At 38.0% G+C, this 22,359-nt stretch overlaps 1 protein-coding gene across 1 annotated transcript in view; it reads right to left on the bottom strand.

Annotated features, from left to right (window-relative positions):
- Positions 1–3,042: 3,042 nt before the first annotated feature.
- MFS9 (major facilitator superfamily transporter 9) overlaps positions 3,043–22,359 on the bottom strand; it is a 43,891-nt gene continuing 24,574 nt past the window's right edge. Inside the window, exons 2-11 of the mRNA XM_074094941.1 lie at positions 19,005–19,185; positions 16,312–16,430; positions 13,436–13,550; positions 11,067–11,241; positions 10,191–10,291; positions 9,819–9,975; positions 7,862–8,034; positions 6,805–6,908; positions 5,546–5,666; positions 3,043–4,956 (exon numbers count right to left, since the gene is read on the bottom strand). Of these exons, the coding sequence (XP_073951042.1) occupies positions 4,753–4,956; positions 5,546–5,666; positions 6,805–6,908; positions 7,862–8,034; positions 9,819–9,975; positions 10,191–10,291; positions 11,067–11,241; positions 13,436–13,550; positions 16,312–16,430; positions 19,005–19,185 (1,450 nt within the window). The 3' untranslated portion in view covers positions 3,043–4,752. The remainder of the gene's footprint in view (positions 4,957–5,545; positions 5,667–6,804; positions 6,909–7,861; positions 8,035–9,818; positions 9,976–10,190; positions 10,292–11,066; positions 11,242–13,435; positions 13,551–16,311; positions 16,431–19,004; positions 19,186–22,359) is intronic.

Raw genomic sequence — 22,359 nt, 5'->3', positions numbered from 1 at the left:
TTTCTAGATGTTTTGACTCTAGGCTTTTTTTCTGTTTTTCTATCTTATATGCAATGTAGCATTATTCTGTTTTGTTTTTATCATTCAAAGACATATAACTTGTATTTTTCGAAAGAGTTCCATCAATCTATTTCAACAAATAGGTACCAAATAGCCCAAAAAATATAAATAAAAAAACTAGCGAGTTAAAGTCTTAAATATAGTAGTATATTTCTAGTATATGTGAGATATATTACGTTATTCCTTTAATATCATATGTGCTGCTTAATACATTTAATTATGGAACTTTTGATTACATGCATACAACAAAAAACATATTTTATTCAAACATTTTAATAAAAAGGCACTTAGCGTCTCAAGGCTCAAAGTAACCACTGAAACAGTCATGAAAAAAGAACCGTAATGGTAATAACCATCAGTCTTCTTCTTCATCAAAACGATAACGAGCATGGATATTCAGGTTTTGATGAACTAAATAGAAAAACATAGGTATAACCAGATCCAGCAGACCGTCGAACTGAACCGCGAGTGTCATTTAGATACCTACTATTTACTACTTCGTATCGTAGGTACGTCGTATCAATGAATAGCTTATCACGGCATAAAACATTTACGTTGTCACACATTTTCATTGTTCTTGCTTAATATTTGTATAGGTAATATTTTTATCAATTACGACATGTCGTCTGACTTTTTGAGTTTTGATACCAGGCCTGTAACTTTGCAAACCAACCGTCGAACAAGACAAGGCAACAGAAAATCGAATCCAAACTCTGTTGAACCTCTTTCAGTAGAGGAATTTAAACTACCTGCATTAAAAAGCTATACACTAATCCACTGCCAATAAGCGCAGCTAAAAAATAAAGATTTAATGACTTTTTACAAAAAAAATGTTATACCGGAGATTCACCATGGCTGGTTGCACTGGCCTGTGATGAAGACGTTATTGAGTAGTCACAGCTGAGACAAGCAGTGATGAAAAATAACCTTAATGGTAATAATCATCAGTCTTCTTCTTCATCACTGCTTGTCTTAGCTGTGGCTACTCAAACCAGCCATGGATAATTAATATTACCTAAGCCAAGAACAATGAAAATGTGTGACTACGTAAATGTTTTATGCCGTGATAAGCTTTTCATTGATACGACGTACCTACGATACGAAGTAGTAAATAAGTAGGTTATCTAAATGACAATCACGGTTCATTTTGACGGTCTGTTGGATCTGGTTATATGTTTTTCTATAGCCGCGTATCCATTAGAGCAGCCTCAGGCCGAGCACCGCGAGCCGAGCCATATTTTGTCGGTTTTTTGACCGTGCTCAAAGGAGCCTCAGTCTGAGCCGTGCCTTTGGCAGCGTCTCCACTTGCGCGGCTCGGAGCGAGGCAGCCGCTCGGCCCGAGGCTGCCTCTAGTGGATACGCGGCTTATTTAGTTCATCGAAACCTGAATATCCATGCTCCTTATCGTCACCTGAAAAAAACACTGTTAAATTACGGCAAGTGAATCGCTGTTATACATAGATCTGTTCACTCACGAAGGCGCGCCCCTCCACAGCTAATTATTAATGTACACGAGAAAACCTCTTAAGTACTTACACATTGTCTTAGTCTTAGTGTGCGTGACTGACGGTACGCTTGCGACTGAAGCCACGAGGACAAGTTCGAGCTACGCACACATAGACTTGTCGTACGGATACGTTTAGGTACAATTACAATTATAGAATGTGGAGGGGCAGACTTTCGTTAGTGAACAGATCTATAATTACCTAAATAAGTTTTTTAAAAATTACTTATTATGAATCGTGCTTTCAAGCGTGTACGAACCGACTAAGCTAGCCTACACAAAGTGCACACTACTTTACAATACAGCGCGAAACGTCTAAGCGATACTTAAGCGATTTTGGCTGTAGCGCTTCTTATGGTCGAAGCAAACATTGTTACAAGCAATATCGCCTATATTATATTTAGTTTGTTTTCGCTGTTGCAATAATTGAAATATAAAGTAATGCTCAACAGGCGAACCTACTAACATTATTTTAGCACTTTTAGGCAGTACTCAAATTGCATTTTATTGAAATCTTAACATTCCAAAATCGCTTGTTTGACATTAAAATATTTTTTGTTGTAAAATAAAAAAAATGCTGTTTAACCAACGCGTAGTTGTTTTTGGCTGTTGATTTTCTTAAAAATCGGCTTTAAGTGAGCTTAAGAAAACGTAACTCGGTATTGGAGTATCGTACAGTAAAACGGGTTTCAACAGCATGTAGATCTTGGAAAGTACATTCTAACGATATATTTAACTCAGTTTTGCCCAAAAGTGACTTTAAGCGATTCTGGTCGTAAGGGGACGATATATAGAACGTTGGCGTGGAACCTGCGGTGCGTATGTATATGAGTCGTTGGCGTCGAAAAGGTTAAAATGCAAGGGCTATAAAACTAAACAATAAGTAAAAGTAAAGAAATCAGAAAGAAGCTGCTTCAAATAATAATGAAAAAAAAAAACAATGAAAAGATGGACGGAATAAAACTCAACTTAATTTATAAAGACATACGGTTGTAGTAACAATGAAATAAAACTTTGAGATACCTTAAAACACAAGTTCTCGGTCTTACTTTACCCACGCCCAAAACTTTTTAAAGCGCCCGTCACAGAAAGGTCGCTCTTCTGCCACTGCCCCGCTTTTTGCGAACTTTACACACACACAACGTTCGTGCAGGTTTTCTCACGCTACTTTTCTTCACCGTAAAACTACATTTCACATGTAATTTCGCACATGAATTTCAAAAAACTCAGAAGTACAAGCCCGGATTTGAACTCACGATCCACTGCTTGAGAGGCCATAGGTCACACCACTAGGCCACCACGGCTGATAGAAAACAATTTAAGACATTTTGAGCAACTTTTTTATAACGATATAACTGATGGCATGCAATTCGACTGTACGTATATAAAAAATAGGAACGAGTACAACTTTAAATTTTACTAAGCAATGACTAATACTACGGTTGTCTGGAAGAGATCGCTTCTAAGCGATAATAACGTCTATTGTTTATCTTGTTTTACATTTCCATTTCGTTTATTGACTGTATTGATTTGTGGTGTTTTGTAAATAATATTTGTGTTATATTGTATTACCTACCATAAAAAATATCACACAGACAGTACACACCATACACACTATTATTTATTACACACAGCAGAATAATAATTGTTCTCAAAGTATTTAAATAAAGGCAAGGACATCAGCAACTCTATTATACCGTCGAACAAACTGAATTATGTACAGTCACCATCAGATATTTCGGAACGGCGAAGGTGGTCAAAAATATCGGCACATGCACTCTATTATAAAGGTATTAGAGTTCAAGTATCGAAATACACACGTAGTGAAATTAATTATTAAAAGGTTCCACCCTGGCATGAACCAGTTTTGTCTTGACTGTACATTAAGCTTCAAACCTGAAACTGTGTAGGTATACAGTTAAATGTGAAAATATTCACTCGAACACTTCGAAAATATGCTACCGCGGTCTTATTTCGTCAGAATAAGAATCTGTTGTTAACGTAAAAAAATGGTATCCGTTCATTTCGCAACTAAAGTTTGGCAACCTGATTCATTTCGCAACTTTTCGTTTCGCAAACTATAACAGCCTTATTCATAAAAAGTTAGAGCCTCCTTGAAGGCTCCTTGAAGGCCCGATGCTAAAAAACATGATTCATAAACGTCAGTTAGCGCTAATCAGTCGATCAAGGCTCTGCTAAAGTTAGAGGACCGTATTTCAGGATTTATTTTAGGGCCATCGTGTAGAACGCTTTAGGTTAGTTTTGTAGAAATCCTGAAATATACTCAGCGGCACAAAATTTGGCCCACCCTTCATACAAAATTACCGATTCTGCATACATTTGAGGGCCAAATTTTTTGCCGCGTGTAAACAGTTTCAAAAATATTTAACAGTTGCGAAACAAAAAGTTGCGAAATGAATCAGGTTGCCAAACGTTAGTTGCGAAGCATTAGTGAACCGTCAAAAATACTCATACACTTATGCCACTAACCATAAGGTGTGTGACATATATTTGACGCTACGGCTTGCCCTCCACTGTACATACATAACTTGAAGTGTTCAATTCGCTTTTATGTGTTATTTTATTTATATTCAATTTCTTTTCCGGGGTATTTCCATTCTTGCTAGCTAGATTTTATAAAAATAATAGTAGTCTATATAGAGTCTATACAATTAGTACCTATAAGCCTTCGAAGTAGTTGAATGTGTAAAATAAATAAGAATTTTAGTTGAAAAATATTTTAATAATTTATTGGTGTAGTGTCTTGAGTAAAAAAAAGTGGAATTATTATTCATTCACTTATTACATCATCAAAAAAATATTGGACAAGTATTTCTATTTTTTTCTTGAAAAAATTGCTCATGAATCAATTTTATTATTTTTCATCACACTTGCTCGTAAACAGTGTCATGACATGCAGGCTACCCCCTGAATAAAACCCAAGAGGCACTTTTGCGTATAAATAACCGCAGCAGATTCTCAGACAATAACCAATGCACATTTTGGCCGGCGTTTAACATTCGTATATTGAAGTGTTTTTCAAAATTCCCACAGGATATTGAACTACTTTTTTATGTACGAGGGCGAAACCATATTCACAAGCTAGTTCTCAACTTAAATGGTCCTCATTAATTTGCACAGTTACTGCCATCTAGCGCCCACTGTAAACAGTTTGTCCTAAGATTTATCTACATCTCACTATGATCCATAGCCTTGTTGTCGTAACCTCTCGCAGTCGTTACAGAGGCGCCATCTGTGTCGAAACTAGGTTCAGTTTCCGCCTCCACCACCCAGGGTTGCTTCTCTCCGGAACAAAAGATGCCGTATATTATAGCGCCCAGCAAATAGATGGCGCTCGAGATGAAGAATACCACGCGCCATTCTTCCGCTGTCTGGAAAATGAAAATTGCTTTATTTTAATTTACTGATTGTACTCGTAATATTTTTATTTTAACTTCTGACGCAGAAAGAGGGGTGTTATAAGTTTGACCGCCATGTGTGTCTATCTGTGGCACCGTAGCTCTTAAACGGGTGGACCGGTTTGAATGCGGTTTTTTTTATTTGAAATCAGGTGTCCTAGCGACGGTTCTTAGACATGTTTCATCAAAATCGGTTTAGCCTTTTTTGAGATATTGATCTTTGCAGCAGCCGCAGCCGCGCAATATTGACATAACCGTTTTATTTATTATTGCCGAATTAATATTCATAATTAATTATCTTTATTTTGTTAAATTTAAATATTATGATAAATATGATAATTTTAATATATTGCATGCTATTTAAGGCTGAATAAGGAGCACGTATATCTTCCGGCAGCACGTGTAAACCAACCCTTTCCAGAAGAATAAACTATTTAATTTAATTTCATTTCTTTAGAAGAATCTAAATTTATTTAGTTTCTTTGTCTCTGTACTGCTTTTGGTGATCAATAAAGAATATTTGTATTGTATTGTATTGTAGAATCTCGTAAAGATGGCTCACCTTGCCAGTGACTATGGAACCGGCGAGCGGGGGACTTATGATCCCGGGCAGGGTCGCTATGGTGTTGGAGAGACCCATTAGCACGCTGGCGTGCGGCGGAGCTATGTCAAGGTGGTTCACGCTGTAATTAGAGAAAACATACGTTAGAAGAAGAAATTTAGTAAGGGACCATGAAAAGACATTTTTGAAATTACAGCACTCGAAAATACCATTTGAAAGTGGTGAAAATTGTGCTTAATTTGGTTTAAGTCGAGTTCATAAATTTGTGAGCAAAATTTTGATCAAAAATATCTGAACACGCTTCTACGCCGTTAACAATAGAGTCGTGTTCAGATAGTTTTGATAAAAAAAATCTCACAAGCTTATGAACTCGGCTGTACTAAGGTCTCACATAAAGATACGTACAAAGATGACACACAGTAAGAGAATGATTATGAACAATGGCCGGCCGATGGATGCAATATGGCGACTAAAGCATAGGATGGATACGACTTATAGCTACTTTTAAATTAAAATGAACTAAAATAATTTCCTTGCTCACCCGCGACCTTACGATAGCTAAGCTTATGCAAAATATGCGTGTTCAAGCAGTTCCTCCACCTCCACACTGTAAGAACACACACAAATCACACAAACCCATCTATCACCACCACCACACTACACTGACGCGTTTCGAACTCAAACAGAGCTCATCCTCAGAGTGACACAACCGTACACCATGCTACCAGTTGTTAGTCTAACAACTGGTAGCATGGTGTACGGTTGTGTCACTCTGAGGATGAGCTCTGTTTGAGTTCGAAACGCGTCAGTGTAGTGTGGTGGTGGTGATAGATGGGTTTGTGTGATTTGTGTGTGTTCTTACAGTGTGGAGGTGGAGGAACTGCTTGAACACGCATATTTTGCATAAGCTTAGCTATCGTAAGGTCGCGGGTGAGCAAGGAAATTATTTTAGTTCATTGATATGGACCTCCGCAAAGTAACGCCTGATTCAATAAATTACTTTTAAATTGTCATAGCTTAAGACTTTAAACTGTTTATACATATCTATTACTTCTCAGACTAGTCAATTACATTGACGATTTCAGTTGTGAATTTATGTGCGTTTCCTTCAATATGTTACATAATTATGTTACTTTTTTAAATAAATTGTAGTCATATCCATATAAAGTATATCGTCGGACATTAATTTGACGTATTTTGCGTCAGCCGCACATTAATTAGGAACACCTAACTGAATAAATGTATGAGTAAGTAGGTACCTGAAGCCCGACCAGGCAAATCCTCCCAAGCCGACAGCGATCGTCAAGCACACGAGACAGCCCGCAACTGACGTCGCATACGACGCTGCTATCATAAAAATGGTCTGCAACAAAATCGGGGTGAAAAAGTTAGTTTGTTGATAATCTCAGGCAGGAATATTTTAGCATTTTATTTCATGTTAGTTTAGTTATAGTTAGTTATAATGTATATTGTACTATTTTACTACTTCTTACTAATATTATGAATGCGAAACTTTGTGACTGTGTGTATGTTTGTTATTCCTTCACACTAAAAACGGCTGTACGGATTTGGATGAAATTCGGTATGCAGGTAGCTGGACGTCTGGAATAACACATAGGCTACTTTTTTATCGCGATATTCCCACGGGATTGGGACAAAATGTAGAACATGTGGGAATTTAGTTAAACCCCGGAATTTCAACAGCCGGATCTATTGTTAAATAGTAAATAAATAAAATAAAATATTAGAATTAGAATCGTTAATTGCAAGTCATATTACAATTTAAAGGTATAGTATAGGATATTCGGCATCTTTTATCGACTATTCGCTGACGTGGTCGATTGGTTCCTTCTTCGCCGAATTCCAAGTTCGTCGGACTCCAAATTCTTCGAATTCCGAGTTTGTCGGACTCCAAACTTATTACATAGACAATTTAATTTGAGTTTTCTTTTTACATTTATTCTTAAAAATATAATATTATAAAAAACTTGGTTCTGGCGCTTCGCTGGCCGCTTCCGCGGCCCGCTCGCTTTGCTCGCTCGGCTCGCGCGCTGTTGGGTCGCAGTTACACCTAACACTCTTCCTCGCTTCGCTCATCGTCGTACGTAACGGTGGCATGCCTTAAGTTAAAATAAATAGGTAGGTTACTTTATAATTTAATAATTCGACTGCCACAAATCCCACGAGTTTGGAATCCGACCAGTTTGGAATCTGACAAACTTGGAATCCGGCGAAGAAGGAACCAACGACGTGGTCGTACGTCAGTTTTCCCGATTAATCGTTACTTTGTTGTTCCTTCCAACTCGTATTAAGTACCTGAGCCAAGAAAGCACCGCAGTTGAACAGCTTCCTGATATTGGTCCTGGAGAGCACTCCCTTCTGCAGCAGCCAGTCGGCCAAATGGCCGGCCACCTGGAGCACTATGGCCATGGCCAGATACGGCACGGCCGAGACCCAGCCCGTTTGGGACGTCTTGAACTTGAACACGTCTGAAAATGTCACGAGGCGATGCTAAGTACAATGATCGAAGCTATTAAAGAATAGTAGACTGTACAACAAGAACATAAAACGAGCCATTATACCCGATACGTTCATATAGCCACCCGAGCCAGTACGGCAAGAGTGGAGTCGAGGGATAAATGGGTTTTACACTCTGCTTTTCACTTTGATTGCGAGGAAATTAAATAGCAACACACACACACACACTCGTTCACTTACTAGGTAGGTAAGTAACTTTTATTTTTCATGCATTAGTACATAGTTTTATTGATTTATTTTATTTTTTTATAAATTATGAATTATTCAAAAAAAAGAGACGTTTTTGTTTGTGGCTGTTGGCACCTGATTGCATTGGTCTTAGACAAAGATTTTACTTTATGCACTGTTTATTTTGTGCACTTTTACATGTAATGTAATATTCGCTATAATGCCCATTACAAGTGAATGCTAAAGTTTATCAGCACTTTGAACTCGATATAAATGCTATTAACCCACAGTATTTTGCAGTGATCGATATAAATAAACGATAACAAATTGTTTTACTCCATATAAAGATTTATGGCATTTGCGCGACGAAATTAGTTCCAGCGCAGTGGTAAAATGGCATTTAGCGTTGCAAAATCCATTCATATTTCAAATCGATTTCATGCCCACGCGTGCTCTTGTTCTAATTTAATTTTGAATAGCGGCTCGCCCCGGCTTCATTGCACGATGGGAATAAGTGACTTTATTTTATACTATGCAAAAAATATTTTTTTTTTATTAATTTAATGATTTTTTATTAAAATTGTAATGTTTAATACACAAGTTAATATCGCTGACTGTACTTTTTGCTGTCTACGTTTTCATCCATACAACGTATCCGTACCAAATATCGAGTAGATCACCATTTACCGTTGAGGAGTTCCGTCCTGCGGAGACGATCCTGGCCGGACTCGAAATTGGGATGCACCAAAAAAAATAACCTATAGTTTTTTTTTTTGGAAAGAATAGGATATTTTAAGATACCATTTTCATTGATTTTGAATTTGGATGAGTATTTATTTTTTTATACATTTTTTACGAAATAGGCTGGATGACGTCATAGTGAGACAGCCACATTTCATTGCCTGGAAAAAATCAGGTCGTACATAACATAATCTGTGGCATTACAATTTGACAATAATTCAAGCACGGTTTAGGGTCCTAAATGAACCATGACAAATAGTTTTATTTTATTTCTCTTCTTTTAGCTTCGATTATTCCTTTGTTTATTTAATGGTGTGATAGTAAATAGATATCTTTTTAAAAATCTGATATTTAAATTCTTTTGTATGTAACATAGTAATTTAATAATTTAATTTGTAAAAATACATTGGAAATACTCGTATACATTTCGGACTTTACGATAAATGACAACTGTTTAAGGCCAGTTGCGCATCATGTGATTAAAGTTCTATCTTTGTCACTCTTTGCTATTATAAGCAGGACAGGAACATTTCAAACTGTCAATTTGCTTAAGAGTGTAGACCTGCTTTATAACTGCCTTTGTGACGAGACACTGCAGGGGTCAAATGAGGGTCATTACTTAAATTTTGTTTATTTAAATCAGTTTATCACATTTTTGGAATCTGATTTCTGAAAACGCTTCACGAAGCCTATTTCTCCAAATGGTTTTCGATTTATTATATGTTGTCAAATTTTGGGACATCCCAATTTCACTAGGTACAAATTATTACGGCGAAATTTCTCAATGTAAAAATAATAACAAGTTTCATAGTAAGTTCTAATTTACCTTGCATGAAAGTGGGCAGAAATGTGAGCAGCGTGTAGAACCCCCAGTTTTCACTAAAATGGGCCATCACGATGGCCCACACCGGCCCAGAGGTCAGTATGGCCCGCCACGGGTGCCTAATTTTCGAGCCCTCTATTGCCTGCGTGCCTCGCGAATCCTGAAGAAGATAAACAAGGTTATGAACAGCAGGGCTACTACGAAACTCGAACTTCGTATCGTACCGTCCCTCTCGCTCTCGTATTAAATAGTATAAGTGTCAGAGGGACCGCACGACACGAACTTCGAGTTTCGAGTTTCATAGTAGCCCTGCTGGAAGCTAACTTCTAGTTCGATTGACATTCAAATGACGTCATTTTGTTGCGCAAAAATTACCTGTATGTATTTAAGTTCCGATGGTGATATCAGAGGGTCTTTTTCGGGCGACTCCTTGACGACGAGCCACCAAATCGTAGTCCAAACCAACCCCATTATGCCTGAAAATAAAAATACCATTCCTTGTACAGGTACAGCAACTCATCCGTAACTTATGTTATGGGTTGTGGATGTTGAAGGGCGGGCGGCGGTGTTTGCTTTCTAAGACCCTACTTTAAAATATTGAAGTTGTTGACGCTACCAAGCTTATATATTTTTGAATGCTGTATTTTTGTAAAAAGTAACATTGGCCTCTTTAAGATGAAACAACCAACACAACACGCCAACCTTAGACCCCGCAGTCCTTCACTGTGTATCGCTCAATGTAACACTGCTCTAATGAAAAAAAGTGTAGTTGTAATGGCTCCAAAACTACATAATTGGATCTGCCTAGCTTGAAGAACCAGTTGAACAAAATTCTTCCAAATAAATGTTATTATAATATCAAAGATTATATTAGTGATGCTGACATACATTTTTAAAATTGTATTATTACATTTTTAGTTATATGTAATTTAATCTAACAACTGTTTGTACCGTTTGACTTACTTATATTAGTTCTGTAGTATAATATATTTAAAACAAAAACGAAATAAGTAACTTTGTACGCCAACCGGCAAATCATAGCTGTACTATTTTTAAATCAAATGTCATCTATATCATATAATTCACCTGTGATAACGAAATGCCCAGCAGTGGGACGTATATAGGCTGGGATGATGATGATGATGATAACGAAATAAATATATTTTTATTTTGTATTTGAATATTTGTAAGAGGTGACCCACCTGCTCTTTCCCCGCTATTATATGTAAATAAAAAAAAATAATGACTCACCGAAGACGTAGAATATGCCAGGCCAGCCGGTGTAATGCGCGAGCAGCGAGCACAGCGGCATGCTGACGACGGTGCCGGCGTAGCTGCCGCTGAACGCGAAAGTGGCCAGCCGCGCGCGCTCACCCGCCGGCGCCCAGCGGGACCACACCGCGTGGATGCACGGGTATGTCACGCCCTACAACAAGTTCAACTGGGGTCCTCACATTGATTATGTATGTACTAAGCTAAGATCAATATTGGCAAAATTATGTGTACTTAAACACAAAGTTCTCTATAACACTTTGAGGCTCCTGTATATGACACTTGCAGATTCTGTAATAAGCTATGGTTTAGCCAGTTATGGAAGAACATATAAAACATATTTAAAAAACATCTACAACTTGAAATTACGTCTATTAAAAACGATTGTACCCCTAAAGATTAAATATAAACATAAAAACAACCATGAAAATCTATTTAGGTACTGCAGAGTGATGTCCGTCTTAGATGAATGATTGGTATCGCGCGCTCGCTCGACTAGATACCGCGCTACCTAAAACAAAAGGTTCGTGAATGCGGCAACTCAATATTGTAGTGTGCGTAAGAACGGTGTAAGACAATTTGCAAGGATGCCAGTGTGCGTGACGAATTGTGTTACCAGCTGCTCCACTGTTACCCGAATTATTGGGAAAATAAATTATGCCGTGGTCTATTAAGTTACTGGTTACCAAATGTATCTTGGGAAATACTTAGAAATGAAGAAGTAATTAAGAGTGAATGTACTAATATGTTTGTGTATAGGTTAGGCGTAGGTTTCTTCTTTAAAAAATGGAAGGTATGATGTAGGTATATCAATGATCAGGCCTCACTTTTAATTTAAAAAATATATATTTAAGGACATTCAATGTTTACATATTATTCCTAAAAAATCATAGACTGAGTCACCAACTAAGAAGTTTTGCGTAGTTAAGATAACACGTTGCACCTATAGTTAAACCTAATATGATGTACAGGTGAATTAAGACTAAAATAAAAAAAAAATGTTATAAAATATAAATACCTACATGCATACATGTGGGAATGAGGGTGGATTAATGTTAGAATGATTTGATGTAAACGAGCGACCGAATGACTGAAGACTAATGTGGAGTGAATGAGACGAGCGAATGAGTAAAAGAGTGTGAGTTACGATCGGGTGAGCCTACGTGCTAGTTGTCTTTTCTGTTTTCATTTGTTTTTTTTTACGTATTCCATTTAAATTTTTTTTAATAAACTTTTTTCACTTTTTGTTTTAAAAGTTTGTTTGCCTTCAAACGATCCCACATACATACATACTTACATACATACGCTTGAAAAACGTAACCCTCCTTCGGGCAGTCGGGTAAAAAGTTAACATTTCAGGAAAATGGGTAGAAATAAGAAAAAAAAATTTTTTTCGTTTCTCATAATATCTAAGTTAATCAGCTGATTGGGCTTTTTGAATGGGAAGACGAAAAACATTTTTAATTTTAAGACACATTCACCCCTAAATAGTGTCGGGTAACAATTTATACACCTTCAGTATATATATCACAAAGATAAACATTAAATAATATAGAACTAGGTTATGTATATACATATAATAATTACGTTAGATACTTAAATAAAATAAGTTATTAAAATTTATCATCATTTAATGATGATAACAATAAAATTCAATTTATTAAAATCTCAACCACGGGGAATTTGATTCTTGTGTACGCGGCAACACAGGATGGCGTTTAGGGTTCATGTTATTTTATTTTGTAATTTTGAAATTATACGATATTTACTGATGGTATGTGATTCCAGTGACCTTCTTATTTCTTTTAGTATTATTTTTAAACAGTTTCACTGCGAAAACTGGCATTTTACTTCGGTTTATGACAAAAATTCGGTACATGCACCTTACGCACAGTTTGCAAGGCGACTGACTCGCCTCGGGCTCGGATTTGTTGCCGCATTTGACAAGTACGCCGGCGGTATCTAGTCGAGCGAGCGCGCGAGACCAATCATTCATCTAAGATACTGTCCCTTCAAAGCAAAATTATCTTATATTCATACACATAAGGTTCAGATTGTGCTTATACGTGAAATAAAATACTTTCAAAGTATATTACGTCTTGATTGAAATATTTTGAATCTTATCTGCAACAAGGTTTAATTTAAACTTGCAAGGAAGCAACTATCTCGTTGCGTTGGACAGAAAATATTTTGAATGTATTTTGATACCTGGTTTCTGCACCTGGTATGAGAGGGTGGACGTACTTTTAAGCCCTGGTACGCGATTTAGCAAGTATAAAGTATAACCCATCCCTATGGGGTAGGCACTAGACCATACCGGGGTGGGTCTACGTCTATGGTGGTATTACCTCAAACAGTCCTTCGACGACTCTCACGGCGATCAGGAGCGACGTGCTGGTGTGCGCCAGGGGCGGCGTGAACAGAGTCAGTAATGAGGTAGCCCCTATGCCAATCGCGAACATCCTGCGAAGACAACAAAGGTACCAACTGGCTTATACTCAACGCCGTATATAGATTACAAAAAAAACTACTCATGTGCTGCCAATAAAATCAAAAAGTTTTGCATCGGTAAGTTTTAACTTTTCTAAATAATGCACGTAATTTATTTATATATAATTGTAAAGCTAAAATTAAATGCAACTGCATAAATAATTTATTGAATCAGGCGTTACTTTGCGGAGGTCCATATCAATGAACTAAAATAATTTCCTTGCTCACCCGCGACCTTACGATAGCTAAGCTTATGCAAAATATGCGTGTTCATGCAGTTCCTCCACCTCCACACTGTAAGAACACACACAAACCCATCTATCACCACCACCACAATACACTGACGCGTTTCGAACTCAACCAGAGCTCATCTTCGAAGATGAACTCTGGTTGAGTTCGAAACGCATCTTACACTGACGCGTTTCGAACTCAACCAGAGCTCATCTTCGAAGATGAACTCTGGTTGAGTTCGAAACGCATCTTCGAAGATGAGCTCTGGTTGAGTTCGAAACGCGTCAGTGTAGTGTGGTGGTGGTGATAGATGGGTTTGTGTGATTTGTGTGTGTTCTTACAGTGTGGAGGTGGAGGAACTGCATGAACACGCATATTTTGCATAAGCTTAGCTATCGTAAGGTCGCGGGTGAGCAAGGAAATTATTTTAGTTAACTGCATAAATAAATAATTTCATGTATGTTTCATGCGACGAGGCCCTTTGTCCTTCGTGAAAAGTATGTGATGCGAAAGTAGGTATGCTTGTTTTTTTTTAGGTATTTGTCATGTTTGACGAGATATTTTTTAAAATTTGCTTGGGTTGATGCGCGAGGCCCCTGCAAGAGCGAGGCCTTTTTTGGAATCTAAATACGGCGTCGAGTATAGGTGTTGCTGACCCTAATACGAAGTGCAAAATTCGAAATTCGTATCTTACCGTCCCGCTAGCTTCGATTTTCGAATTCAGTAAGTGCCTAGTAGTTACGCGCAGTCTATCCCACCTTCTAGATAGTATTGAATTAATTATTTAATAAATTATCTCAGATCCTTACTTACAAATCAAATCACAAATTCGAACGTGAGTTTGTTTGTTACACTTTCCCGCCATTTTGTCGTGACATTTTGCAGTCATTATACCTTCTATATATTTATATTCTCCCGAAAAAATAAAGTTAGTCTCGAGGGCGCGAAGTCGCGGGCAACAGCTACCATTTAATAACTGTTTCAACATTACAAAAACAGCAAAATGAACCAGTGATTGTGTAGAATGATGCATAAAAATACTAGAAAATTCCAGACAAATACATTTTCAACACGTTTAACGGTTTGCGATTTGCATAGCTCGTGAATAGTATAATACGCCTAGCACAATACTCTATTGTGTCATTGCCAACAATACCTCAGAATAAGGTGAGATAATCAAAAAGCTAGTGATATGGGTCATGCAGGTAATAAAAGATGTTTCAATCAACAAAGGAATTTCAGTGCGACTGACGCTGAAAAGGGCACGCAAAAGGCAGGATAAAATAAAATCGCGTATACGTACCTAAAACAAACTAAATATATACCAGTACATCAAAAAAGTCTTGGGGTAAGACAAATTTGATGTGTTGACTCACAATCAGTACTAATATGCCTTTATTGAAATGTTCAAGACTGTCTGTGTGTGTGTGTGTGTGTGTGTGTGTGTCTTTTTTTAGGGTACCGTACCCATAGGTAAAAACGGAAACCCTGTTACTTCACTGTCCGTCTGTCACCAGGCTGTATCTCATGAACCGTGATTGTTAGACAGTTGAAATTTTCACAGATTATGTATAACTGTTGCCGCTAGAACAACAAATACTGAAAACAGAATAAAATAAACATTTAAGAGGGGCTCCCATACAACAAACGTGACTTTTTGCCATTTTTTACTAACGTCGAATGAATGTTGTATAGATGGCACGAAACCCTTTAAATAAAGAAATAAGCTTGCGTTGACGACAACCACCCCTGACGGTAAGCGAAGATGTGACTAAGATGGAGCACGCTTGCCCAATAAATGCTCATTCACCCTAGATTTGAAGACGGAGAGATTGTAGCGATCAGGGATCACAGAAGCTGGCAGAGCATTAGACTCCTTAGCTGTCCGGATAATAAAGCTAGAGACGCTGGAGGCGGAGCGGTGCGGCGCGGAAGCGGTACCGGTTGTAATATTCGAGCTAACGTGAAAGAGCGCACAGAATACCGAGCCACGCTTATTTCCCGCGCGGTATTATGTGTGCCTTCTTTCATGTTAGCTCGAATATTACAAGCGGTAACGCCTCCGCGCCGCGCCGTACCGCCCCGCCTCCGCTTTCTGTGTGCTTCAAGCTTAAAGGACGAACGAAAACGCTTTGTCTAGGGATACTTTGTTGCTGTTACGATCACGGTGTCTTACGGTGTAATGGGCAGACCTTAACCTCCTAACGCCCAAGTCAAATTTTTGATTTATGAACATCAAACTTTATGTCATTAATGATAGAGTTTGATGTTCAAATTGCCATAAGTCCTTTATAAAGGACTTTGGGCGTCAGAAGGTTAAGCCGAGTTTAGACTTGCAAGAAAAATCGTGCAAGTTGCATTACATTGCGGCGCTCGATTGACCACTACAAACTCGTTGGCTTTACGGCCTCGCAATGTAATGCAACTTGCACGATTTTTCTTGCACGTATAAACTCGGCTTTAGGCTGTGAGTGTAGTGTAGTGGCTAGTAAACGGAACGAACCTGTTACCTCCTATTTTAGCTGCGAGCCAGCCCCCCGGGAGCTGCGTTATCAGGTAGCCGTAGAAGAAAGAGCTCAGCACCAAGCCTTTGGTTTTTGGACTCCAGTCGAATTCTGGGATCTGGAAAAAATATGTTGGTACCGTACAGTATACAAAAAAAAAATACCGATAAAATATTTTATCCGAATAGAAAATTCAAATCCATTGTCACACGGTTAAAGCCGCGGGTTCCCGATGGATGCAGGCCGCTTCCAACCGAAGCAAATTGGAGGTGCATGGGGGACTTATGTCCAACAGTGAATGTCCTACGCAGGGTTGCCAGATCTTTTTCGAATAAATATGTACCGAACACGCTCTCAACGCAATCCGCGAAATGGCTCGAAAACAATGAGCGCGTGCACGAAGCGGCCACATCGATTGTCGATTGCGTAAAATCTGACAGTTGATTCGTTTATAAGGGAGAAAAAAAAATACCGAACCGCCCATACTTCGGTATTTTTGTTATACCGAACACCGAACACAGTGCTAAAATACCGAACGGTTCGGTAGAATACCGTACGCATGACAAGCCTGGTCCTACGGCTGATATTGATGATGCTTAAGTAGCGTAGTGGAAAAAAGCAAACTATGAGATATGTGTGCATAGGAGAAATTCGTGTCTAAAATCCTGTCCAGCGGTGGTGTAGAGGCACGCAGCACGGATTGCTGAGGACCTGGGTTCGATTCCCAGCGCTGGTATCTTTTTCTGGCTTTTCTATGCATCCATGTCTCAATTTGTATTTTCGATATGGTTTCACGGGATACCCGTAAAAGTAACAAATTTGGAGTTGAAATAAAAAATACTCCAAAAAAACAATCATAATTTGATTGCTTAGTAGCGACATCTCCTGTCTGGGTGAGCGGTTAGTTCCGAAAGAATGTGACGTCTCTCGATGAGAGCGAAACATAGATGTCGCTAGTGCTGCTGCTTAAGTAGCGAAGTAAAAATAAGCAACCTGAGATATGTATGCATAGGAGAAACTCGTGTCTAGATTCCTGTCCGTCCAGCGGTGATGTAGGGATTATAGCACGCAGCACGGATTGCTGAGGACCTGGGTTCAATTCCCAGCGCTGGTCACTTTTTCTGGTTTTTCTGTGCATCCATGTCTGTTTGTATTTCGATACGGAACTTAATGTTATGGGTTAACTCGGCATGCAAATGCAAACAGGTTTTACGGCAATATGCCACATTACTCTAATTTTAAATGACTTGTAACCGGTTTTATCCATGATTACATTTATTTTAAGATCTGCAGAATTAGGTAGGAGCTCGATTGTCTAATCAAATTTTTCACGTCACAATACTGCAGGCTTCACGTTTAACCTGTCCTCTCCCAGAGGCACAAATTTGATTTTGTTATCCTGGGAGATTACAGATTAAGATCGAATTCATCGTTTCCTTCTACCCTCGTCTTATGCCGTGTGAAAGAAAGAAATGGTGAAAACGATTGTAATTCCATGTATGTCAGACAACAAGGCCTCTGGTTGGAAGTCAAGTTGAATGTTCTACAGATAAAGCGAGGAAACAAGTCATATCTAATAGGTACTTCTTTTAACAAAAATCGTTAGGTACACAGCAGGTATTTATTGTTGATACTGGCAACAATTACGAGTTTTTTTTTCCAGTCAGCAATAGAAGGCAGCGACATACGAAAACCATAACAGATTGATTTTTTATGATCGCTGAAATTTAGCGTTTTAAGACCACTGTAACTTTTCACGCAACATAAGCATTTTCAGACAAGTATAAACTTTACTTCTTTGTATTACGAGTCTACGCGAGGGAACATAAGAGCATGAATTAAAGTGGCATTTTCAGTATTGAACTTGGTCAGTGGTTAGGGAGACATAAAGGGGGTCGCGGGTTGGCCTTTACGTACTTGGCCATAAGGTTTAATTTGCCGGCTTAACTCAGGAAAGGGTGCGAACAGGGAATGTCTGCGATATTAATAAAAAAATATGGCCGCCATGCCCTCGACTGGGACCTTGACGGCCTTTAACAATTTTATGGTCCGTAATGATAAGTACCCATGAGTTATCGGAACGTAAAGTGAGGCTGGAATTTGGACCACTCAGCTAGTATTACCTACCTAATGCAACTGGTATAAAACATTTAGGTACATTTAAAAATATTTCATCACACTCGCTCGTTAGCAATATCATAACATGCATGCTAACTTATTGCAACCCCTAAATAAAACCCAAAGACCTTTTTTACGTATAACGTCTAAGGGCGTATGTCTTTTTTTTTATTCGACTGGTTGGCAAACGAGCAAGTGGGTTTCCAGTTTGTTGGCGATACCAACATTTTGTGTATTAACATGTGGCGTTTGATTAAATAAAAAAAAGAAGATTCATGTTTAGGCAAACTCAAACTGAACGGCTGACTTATTATACGACTCTTTGAATGTGCTAGTTTGAGTGAGAGTGAGAGCAAAAAGAAACGAAACGGGCATTGGAAATCGACCGACGTAGCTTTCTTCCTTTAACAAATGTATACCTATCCTACCCTACCCTGAATGTTGTGTCAATATAAAGCAAAGTGTACTGATTTGCTGTGTGCTATAAAGAATATTCGGGCACATTATAAAGAAGCTAAAAGGTTCGCCTTTATCCGACACGACATGGAGGACATCATTAGTATTGTATACTTACTAACACGACTGTCCCGTTATCCAGCTTGGTCTCCACTCGCTCCGTCATGGCAACGACGGCCACCGAGAGATTCACTCGCAGCGCGTACACATTGAAGAAGCCGAAGAAAGCCAGAAGGGCCACGATCAGCCGCCGCCGCCGCCAGAAGCACCATGTTGCTTCGTATTCTTGCGAGCGCTCTCTGTTGAAAAAATAGACATTGTAAAAAATATTATCATGATGGTACAGTTGCACCATTTGACCTAGTGCCAAACTAAGTAAAGCCTGTACGGTCAAGGAGTTTAAATTTCACAGTAAACGTCATAGTGACATCGCATTAATTAACAAGGAAAATCGTAATGACCTTTCCTTTGAAAAGGTTCCATGGTGGCTGATTAATTAACCCTTAATAAGGTAGAGGCGATTTAGCGACCACGTGCATTGATTTGGAAATTCTGCCTTATTCTTTTAGTAATAAGTTACAATATTCATTGTAATTATTGAAAATACTACTAGCTTTAAAAACATCCTTTGATAGGTATGTATTCGATAGCTGCTTTTGATTCTGTGATAGTATGTTCCAATAAATGGGGCCTTATAAAGGGTTAAACTCCTTGACCGTACTATGGATGGGGTCAAGTGCTAAAATATGTAAAAGTAACAAATTTGGAGTTGAAATAAAAAATACAAAAAGACTTCAAAAAACCAATCACAATTTGATTGCTTAGTAGCGACATCTCTTGTCTGGGTGAGCGGTTGGTTCCGAAAGAGTGTGACGTCTCTCGATGAGAGCGGAACATAGATGTCGCTAGTGCTGCTGCATAAGTAGCGTAGTAGAAATAAGCAACCTGAGATATGTATGCATAGGAAAAATTCGTGTCTAGATTCCTGTCCAGCGGTGGTTTAGGGGTTATAGCACGCAGCACGGATTGCTGAGGACCTGGGTTCGATTCCCAGCGCCGGTCTCTTTTTCTGGTTTTTCTGTGCATCCATGTCTCAGTTTGTATTTTCGATTTTATTGTGTTCTTTATTCTTTTCCTAGATACAGTCGTCAACACATAAATAACATACGTGGAATGTCAAATAGTGATAAAAGTCACGAACGCTCAGTTTAAACAGTTGTACAGCTTACATAAACTTCTGTTTTCTGTTTTGTCCTAGGGTTTTGTTAGTACGATATAAAATTTAAATAGAGGTTGACGGCCCTCCGGCCGGTCGTCACTAGACCGGAGGTCAGCGACACGACTATGAAGGTAGAGATCCCGGGTTCTAATCCCGGCAAGGGCAGACTATTGTTACGAGTTCATAGTTGAATGTCTGAGAACACTTCCAATACGGCAGAGTGGACAAATATGGTAGAGAGGCCCACATAATTTTCCACTGTGGCCACTGCAGGTCGGAAAATATGTGTAAAGCATTTCCACATCGCAAAAGAAGACGCTTGTATGATGAATGAATACGAATTTTATTACCAAAGTAATGGGTGTTCTATGTGTATGTTTATCTATACTATACTAAGTATGTTTTTCAGTTGAATCCACCGTCTAGAATCCACGGTATATTTTTATTTAGTTTGAATTCTAGATCAATTAGTGTAAACACTATCCCCCTTATTCATAAAACTTAACAAGCCTATGTTAACTAACAAATGCTTTGTCCCTTTTTAACAAATACAAATGTCGAAGTGACAGATAGGGACAAACGAATTTTAGCGGCATTTTAACTAAAATAGGTTTGATTGTCGTTTATGAATAAGGGGGTATGAATTTATTACCTCATTAATTACTAAGCTGAACTCGTCACTTTTTCCGCGAAGAATTCAGTTATCGCTATCTCGCGGGAACTCTTAAATTGTCCGGGATAAAATCTACATATCCTTCCCAGTGTTTCACACTATCTTCATACAAAATATCACCTAAATCGGTGCAGCAGTTTTAACATGAAAGCGTAACAAACAAACTCATATTCGCATAGGTATAAGTTGACGTTGAGTATTTAGGTCCATTATATTATGATTAAAACTGGCCCCCGCATCTAGGAGTCTAGTGTGGATTTCTCGAAAGATAGGTACCCTTAAAAGTTACGAATAATAATAAGTGACCAATTCACTTTGCTCGTCAGTAAAATTTATCGAGAAAACACGCATTTTATATGACTCATGTTTTCTATCAATGTCTTGTGGCGGGTGGCGGAATAGATTGGCACAATGTTGCACAGTTGATGGTTATTGTTCTAGCAATAAAAATGCAGACAGTGGCAATAAGCTGGGCCTTTTTACTTCGCCCAAGGTGTCCACCGGAGCGGCACAAATCAGTAAAATAATCGGGAGCTGGTGAATAAAAAAATAAATATAAGTACAACATGTTCTTTTCGATTTCTGTTAACTTTAATAATAATTAAAATGTATTTATTTACTCAGATTATTCAGACCCATTACAAAATGATCTTAATAGCTGTTGTTTGTAGGACATCGATTAATTCAATGAAATTAAACTTGCTTAGGTTTGTTTGCAAACATTTGCACAATGCTGTTGGCGCACTTTAAGGGAACAATAAACAAATCAAATGAAGTTAATTTTTCCCAAAAATAGTGGGCCAACTCTTACTGTTTAAAGATATTAATTAGTTATGCGCAAAAAAATAATGTATCCTTAATCTATGACGTTTTTAAAGTTCGTAACTAATGTGTTTTTATTTAACTCGTATTTAGCTCATTTAAGAGGATTAAAAAGTGAGTTGTTTTGATTTCTGTCTTCTGCATCACGTTTACGTTTTTTATCAAGCTTATGAATATGAAATAAGTTATTTTTTTGTTTCTATAAATGAATTAAACCGTTCATTGAAGTTAACGGAAATAAAGAAAACCACGGTGTATAATCTTATTTTACCATCTAGGAATCCAATCGGTTGACTGTACTTCGCTACAATCTCAATAAGAAAATAAACGTATTACAATGTGCCTATTTGAAGGTATGAATTGGTCAGATCACAAAATCCCTTTTTTTAAAGCCGAATAAAAACATGATTTAAAACAACAAAACACTGTCGTGGGCGCGGCTAAAACATGATTTACGTATGTTGCGCTGCGATGCAACATTAATGTTGGCAGGGTAAACCCTTCGTTTATCAAAATGTCACGTTTTATGATGAATACTGGGCCATCACATTCGCAAAACGAATGAAACCAAGTGGAACTGGAAAAATCAATTGAGGGGATGTTTAAAAAAACAACACAACTACACTAGATATGATTAATAAGGAAACGAAAAAAAGTAAATGTCTTTTTACATACTAGTTATATTTAAATATTTTATAGGTGATTTTAGTAAGTGGCCAATAGTTCAGATATATACCATTAGTACCATTACACATTTCA

The sequence above is a fragment of the Choristoneura fumiferana genome, chromosome 12, assembly GCF_025370935.1.
Source record: "Choristoneura fumiferana chromosome 12, NRCan_CFum_1, whole genome shotgun sequence".
NCBI lineage: Eukaryota > Metazoa > Arthropoda > Insecta > Lepidoptera > Tortricidae > Choristoneura > Choristoneura fumiferana.
Note: the sequence above shows the minus strand (reverse complement) of the source record. Positions and strands in the feature narration are given on the sequence as shown.